This window comes from Coffea eugenioides, chromosome 10 (genome assembly GCF_003713205.1).
Source record: "Coffea eugenioides isolate CCC68of chromosome 10, Ceug_1.0, whole genome shotgun sequence".
In the NCBI taxonomy this organism is placed as follows: domain Eukaryota; kingdom Viridiplantae; phylum Streptophyta; class Magnoliopsida; order Gentianales; family Rubiaceae; genus Coffea; species Coffea eugenioides.
Genome location: NC_040044.1, coordinates 31,453,625 through 31,460,224, shown reverse-complemented (window position 1 = coordinate 31,460,224; position 6,600 = coordinate 31,453,625). Strand labels below are relative to the sequence as shown.

The following is a 6,600-nucleotide window of genomic DNA, read 5'->3' as shown; positions in this document are numbered from 1 at the left end:
TATTCCTCTCAAAAGCTCCTTCAAATGGTGCATGACTTGAAATTCCAATATGATTTTAACTTTGTCTTTGCATGCTTAAACAAAAATGGAACCATTGTAAGGCCACAATGCACAAATGAACCATTTTAACTTTGCTGCCTGCCTTAGTATTGGATCGAGCTTCTCCATTCATATTCCAATAAAAAGGAAAAGTTTCTATTGTTCACTGGATTTTCTATACAGGAATTGTCTTGATTTCTATTACTTAAATAGAGATATACTTAAGACAGAGTTGGAGGTTGATAATCTTGTTTTATTGGTTCAACTTAGCCTGCCGTGGTTTATTTTGATGATGCTATTATTCTATATCTTAATTCAGGGATGGTCAAATGAGAATTCTCTCCTAGTTTTGGGAGCATTTCTACTCGACCTCTCCTATTCTAGGTAGGCATAAAGGTATCTTAGGTACGCGATAGATTCCCTCGTATCATATGTCACCTTTAATTAATTCGATCCAATATTATAAATACCTTTTTTGTTACGTTCTAACTTTTCGTCTACATTAGGTGGGATATGTATCTTAGCATGATCACATTAATTACAAACCCAACTTCCTTACTTCCACTAGATGTTTAAGATGTGTAAAATGACCTTTATGTTAGTAAGTGCCAAAAACTACACCATTATATAAGCCACTTCTCCCTGGTTTTCTCTTTGCCTCAATTTTCACCCCCCTAAATGTATCTCACTAACTTCAAACTTTCATACTCGCCTCTCCCTCTCAATATTTCTCCGTACTCCCTTTGTACTCTAATAAATTCCAAATTAGAATCTCTCTAATATTCCAATTAAACAGCAAAAATGATAGGGTGGGAAGATGTTTACAAGGTGATCACAGCCATGACACCACTTTGTGTAGCTTTAGCTTTAGGCTATGCCTCGGTAAAATGGTGGCACATGTTTACACCTGATCAATTTGATGCTATAAACCGCTTCAATTGCTTTTTCATCATTCCCTTCTTCAACTTTAAATTCATATCTCATATCAACCCTTACGAGCTGAATTATCCGTTCCTTGGCGCAGATTGCATTGCAAAATGTATCGTTCTTATTGTGCTTGTTTTTTGGACAAATTGTACAAGAAAAGGAAGTTGTATGTGGTCCATCACCGCATTTTCTTTGTGTAGTTTAAACAACACTCTTATTGTAGGAGTGCCACTATTAAAAGCCATGTATGGGGAGCTAGGAGAGGACCTTGTTGTTCAATCTTCTGTGATTCAATCACTGGTTTGGGTTATTTTTTTACTGTTTATGTTAGAATTTAGACGTGAATGGTCTAAAACTAAGTCTATTACTAACACCATCAATGGAGATTTGCAACTCCAGGCAATTGAATGTGGCAGTGATTTGGATCAAAACTCCACCCCAATGTCAATGAGCATCAATAAAACACCACCCATTTGGTCGATACTGAAGATTGTTTGGCTTAAACTTGCTAAGAACCCTAACTTCTATGCTTGCATAGCTGGCTTGATTTGGGCTCTTCTAGCTAGCAGGTATGATGGAGATACGCAAGGCCTATTGAAAGTATATCGTGCTTCATAGGATATTCCACGCTAATGTGAAATTTGATTGTGTTCTTAAGGTGGCAGTTTAAGATGCCTGAAATAATTGAAGGATCAATTTTGATCATGTCCAAGGCCGGAGCTGGTGTTTCCATGTTTAGCATGGGTAAGAGCGGTTTGGAAAATTTTTGTTTAGTTCTCTTGCAAAATCCATGAATTGATTACATAGGAGAAACCCTTTTCTTATCATGTTATTTCGGGCCAAATTTCATCCATGCAGGCCTTTTCATGGCATTACAGGAGAGAGTTATAGCTTGCGGTACTCCTTTGACTTTGTTCGGGATGGCTTTAAGGTTTGTGGTTAGTCCAGCCACGATGGCTATTGGTTCTATTGTGAGTGGTTTGCATGGTAATGTCCTGCGCATTGCTCTGATCCAGGTACTAAAAATTCTTGTCTTTTTCTACTTTTATTTGTTGGGTGAAATAATGTTAAAGATCTTGAACTCTTGCATCAAACTCTAATTGTTCTTTAAATTAATAAAAATTTTCTATTGGTTTTCAAAATTTATTACATGAAGACACCTAATGAAACTCAAACCTTTCCTCTTCTTTGTCGGATACCCTATAAAGTTTTTGAAAAACAATTCTAAACTAAGAGCGCATAAATGAAAGAGAATACACTGCCCAATATCTCCATTCTAGCTTCATACGTTTAGAAGTTAAAATTTTGGTATGAGTGAAACTATCTTCACAATTTTGGAGTGTGTTTGGACTATAAATTATTTGAGATATTTTTACTGTAGTATTTTTTGTAATCTGATGTATGTGAGATAAAAAAGTAATTTGAAAGATAAAAAGGTGCATTGAAAATTATAATGGTGATGTAAGCAAATATATTTGGACAAATAATCTCCTGTCCAAACACATCTGTTATGCTAATCTGTTGTTCTATGTTGTACTCATCACATATATTTTGAATGAGTACTACTAATAGGTTGCTCTTTATTTTTTATATATATATATATATATATATATATATATTAAATTTAAGAAGCGGGGAGAGAAGAAAGATTTAACCTAAGATTTCTAAATCCTCTATTGTTCCAATTGTAAATCCTCTATAGAGTTTATTTGACTCTTTATGGTTTTTGTATGAAGGTCATGAGTCAAAAGAGTGTTATGCCTTCTGTAAATGATAAATCCATATCCAAAAACTTTAAGGACTAATCGAATCGATTTTATAAAGTGAGGATTAAATTAGGAACTTAAAAGGCTCTAAACTATTGAGACTGTTAGCGAAACATTTAAAATTATTTTACCCTTTCCTCTTTTTTTTTTTATAACTTTTGATATGAAATCATAATTTATGCATATACTGGAGGAACAAAATTCCAGGTCATGAGGAAATAATTTTTTTGGTTAACACATACAATCTTTTGATGATTTTTGCAGGCAGCATTGCCACAATCCATAGCCTCATTTGTTTATGCACAAGAATATGGTTTGCACCCTGACATATTAAGCACAGCGTAAGTTTTTACATGAATTCAGTATGGTTTTTTACAACATTCTAGTCCTAGTTTTTGGTACCATTGAAATTTTATTCTCCACGATATTGAAATATTTTAGACTTAGGAAGATTCATAACTAACTGCTGCTAATTGTACGTTATTATTTCAGGGTTATTTTTGGCACTATAGTATCTCTTCCTTTGCTGATAGCATATTATGCTCTACTGGAAGTTGCACGTTGATATTAATCTGATAGATGAAGGGATATCTCCCAGCAGCAGTCTTACTATAGATAGATGTATTCATACTTGCATTTGGAATAGAAAATAAATCAAAACCATCTTTGAATAGCCCTAAAATTAGGCATCATTTGATTATGCAAATTTTTACACTTTGATAAGTCTACAGATGATTCAAAGCCATGTTCTTAAACAAGTTCTTTGTTTTTTTTTCCTTTTCTGTTTTAGGGTTCGTTTGTTTCGGTGTAAAATATTTTCTAGAAAATCTTTTTCGGATGCAATTAGACCACTGAAAACCTTTTCTTTAGGAAAATGATTTACATCCTGCAGTGGAAAACAACCTATGCAATAGATCTTCTGAAGTTATTTTCCCCACATACCGTGAGTTATGAACCTAACATTCGAAACTGCCTATTCGTATCACCACTGCATATTCTTATGGGACCTTGCTTTCTAGGTTGGGAAAGAATCAGTTTATGCCTTTAAGAATAATAAACAACGTAGAGTACTTGCAGATATTCTGTCGAAATGATATTTTAAAAGTTAAACCAGACACCAGAAAATCATGAAATATCAAAATATTTTCATGAAAAATGTCTTTCACTGAATATATTTTCTCATGGAAATCATTTTACGTCGAAACAAACAGACCCTTAATCTTTCATTTTCCTTTCATGTGTAGAAGTTCTACTTGGGAAATTCAAACTTCAAATTGGAGTAATTTGCTTTAGTTCTTCCCGTTTCCCATAGTTTCACCTAAGAAAGATGTAAGGCCTTATTAAACAGCTAGCGTTAAAGAGATTAGAATTCAGAATAGCATGGGGATAAAAACTTTGGGCTCAAAAGGGGAGGGCCAGCCCATCTTTTTAGCAGCCCCTTACCTTGTAGACAGAGTCTACATTACCATCAATTTGGTCGACCTAAAGGCCCAATTCAATATAAACAAAAATGGGAGTTGAAACTTGAAAGTATTATTTTTCTTTCTTTTTGGGTATTAATTTGTTTCTCCAAGCAAGCCAAAATGCTTCTTACCCAGTAATATTGTCAAGTGTTTGGATGAGAATTATTTGTCCAAAACTTATTGCTTAAATCAAAAATATATTTTTCAACACATTTTTTTATCTTTCCAATCATTTTTTATCTCATATACATCATATCGCAAAAATTACTACTATAATTATTTCAAATAATCTCCTGTCCAAACACGAGAAGGTTTCTAAGTAAATCCCTACTCCTCTTTATATACTGGTAAGTAAAATTTCGTGCTATGCATAGATACCACAAAAATCTTAAAATAGATGAGAATTGATTTTTTAAACCGCACTCCTACGTAGCATGTAACATTAGGTATTCATGTTTGGCAAATTAATGTGGATGGACCAAGTCATCCATCCACACCAACTAGCAATCAAAACCAGAAACAGTGTTAGGAAATTATAATCTATACGAATGATTCGATTGTGGGGGTTGCGGGGGCATGCATTAATAATCCTCCTCCTATAGGTCAAACATTAATTAAATGCTTCACGTTACAAAAATGAAATCTAAAATTAATTAACTTCGTAGGCAAAAAAGTCTAAGACAAAATTTATTCATCGATCACTATCTCATACAGGTTGAAAAGCCTTGAAAATTGTAAAAATGATTTGCCTGCTCGACGTTATTACTTTGTTTTGTTTTTTTATAGTAAGATAAAATTTACGTGGATTCGATTCTAATCACCATCACGGATCAGAACATGTCACTGTGACTATAAATCACTTATAAAAATTTTTATAAATCGTCCACCAACACAGTTTTTACATCGTACCATTCTCGAACCATAAAGCCCGAGAGTATTTCTTATTGTAACCCATAATAATTAGACTTTGTACATAAATATTCTTCTATTGCTCAACCAAAAATCCTTTGTATAGCCTTCTTCTACTAATAGAGAGCTTCTACCCCAATGATTGATGGCCCAGCATAATGTCAGAAATCTGTCTATTCCACGGTTCTGATATAATTATTTGATTGTCTGCTTTAGTTCAATTCTACACTCGATTGTTGGCTTCTCTAATCAACTTGTTAGTTCATTTCTTTCAAGATGGGACTTAAAATTTACGAAATGTGCTGAAACCGACGGCTAAAAGTCTAAACTAGCTCATGGACCACAAACACACACATAATTTGTAGTGCTTGCTTATTCACCTATTTGACACAACCAAAAAATTCTGAAGGTTAGACCTACATAACATGTAGTTATGATTTGGTGCCTATTTGGTCTTTTGACGTTAATCTTACTCTTAATTAGCCCGACCAATGCCAAATGAGTAGTTTGGGACATTGGTCTATATTATATAAAAGCCCAAAGATTAGTGGTTTCACTGTTCAATATGCATTCAAGAAAACAACTGAAAAAGAAAAGGAAGAATTTAAGATTTAACATGAGTATACATCAGAAATCAAAAGATATCCATTTAAGAATGAAGAAATGTTGGCATATATATATAGAACTTTTGTTGTTCTTCACGTGATGCTTACAGGATTTAGGTTTCATGGGTTGAGTTCTATTCAATTCAAAGCGATTCATGTAATTCTTACTACATTTGATGAAAATTTGTACAATTTTGATGTTATTGTGAATTTCGCGCCAACTTAGTTATATGAGTTAACAAATTTAATTTTATACCTAAATTGTATGATTTTGCACTAAAAATTGTAAGACTTACAAATTAAGCAATAACAACACGCAGAATAATGGGATCAGAAAATCTCTAATAAATGTATTTTGTTGAAATGTCAACTTTTTCAGTTTTAAATAAGAAAACCGTGGCAAAGGATTTCTTGCACCAAAATCCCCCATTTCGCGAAACTAGCTACAAAGTTCAATTTCCCTAGTGCTTCTATCACCAAACTCTTGAGTGAAAATCAAGCAACTCTTGCACTAATCTCAAATAAAAGCCTCATCGAATTACTGTTTGGTGGCATGAGTAAGAATGTCAAATCAAATTTGGTTGAGAGCAAATAATTAAGTTGGAAATCTCTAATAAATGTGTTTGTTGGAAGGTCGATTTTTCAATTTTAAATACGAAAAATGTGGTAAAGAATTTTTGCACCAAAATCCCATTTCTTCGTGCATAACAAGGTTAATGGGATGAAAATAGTTCTAATCAACTTGCCGACAAATTTAATCATAGCATTGATTGAGCTTTTGTAAAGATTTGTACATATAAAAAGAGGTCCAAGGGATCATTAGTAAAACTACTCTGATCTGATACATCACACATGCTTCGTCGAAATCTATTATAGCATAGAGAAATAGAT

General features: G+C 33.3%; 1 protein-coding gene across 1 annotated transcript; it reads left to right on the top strand.

Moving 5' to 3' along the window:
* Window positions 1-840: 840 nt before the first annotated feature.
* LOC113750662 (auxin efflux carrier component 5-like) lies at window positions 841-3,297 on the top strand. Its single transcript, XM_027294615.1, has 5 exons — window positions 841-1,535; window positions 1,625-1,710; window positions 1,825-1,982; window positions 2,997-3,073; window positions 3,225-3,297. Exons 1-5 carry the CDS (start codon window positions 841-843, stop codon window positions 3,295-3,297), a joined length of 1,089 nt encoding a protein of 362 aa, XP_027150416.1.
* The last annotated feature ends 3,303 nt before the right edge of the window (window positions 3,298-6,600 follow it).

Excerpts from the sequence above, each read along its gene's own strand:
- LOC113750662 (XM_027294615.1), top strand. The coding sequence starts at position 841 with ATGATAGGGTGGGAAGATGTTTACAAGGTGATCACAGCCATGACACCA. Across the intron at positions 1,536-1,624 it reads TGGGCTCTTCTAGCTAGCAG|GTGGCAGTTTAAGATGCCTG; the intron begins GTATGATGGAGA and ends TGTGTTCTTAAG. Across the intron at positions 1,711-1,824 it reads TGTTTCCATGTTTAGCATGG|GCCTTTTCATGGCATTACAG; the intron begins GTAAGAGCGGTT and ends TCATCCATGCAG.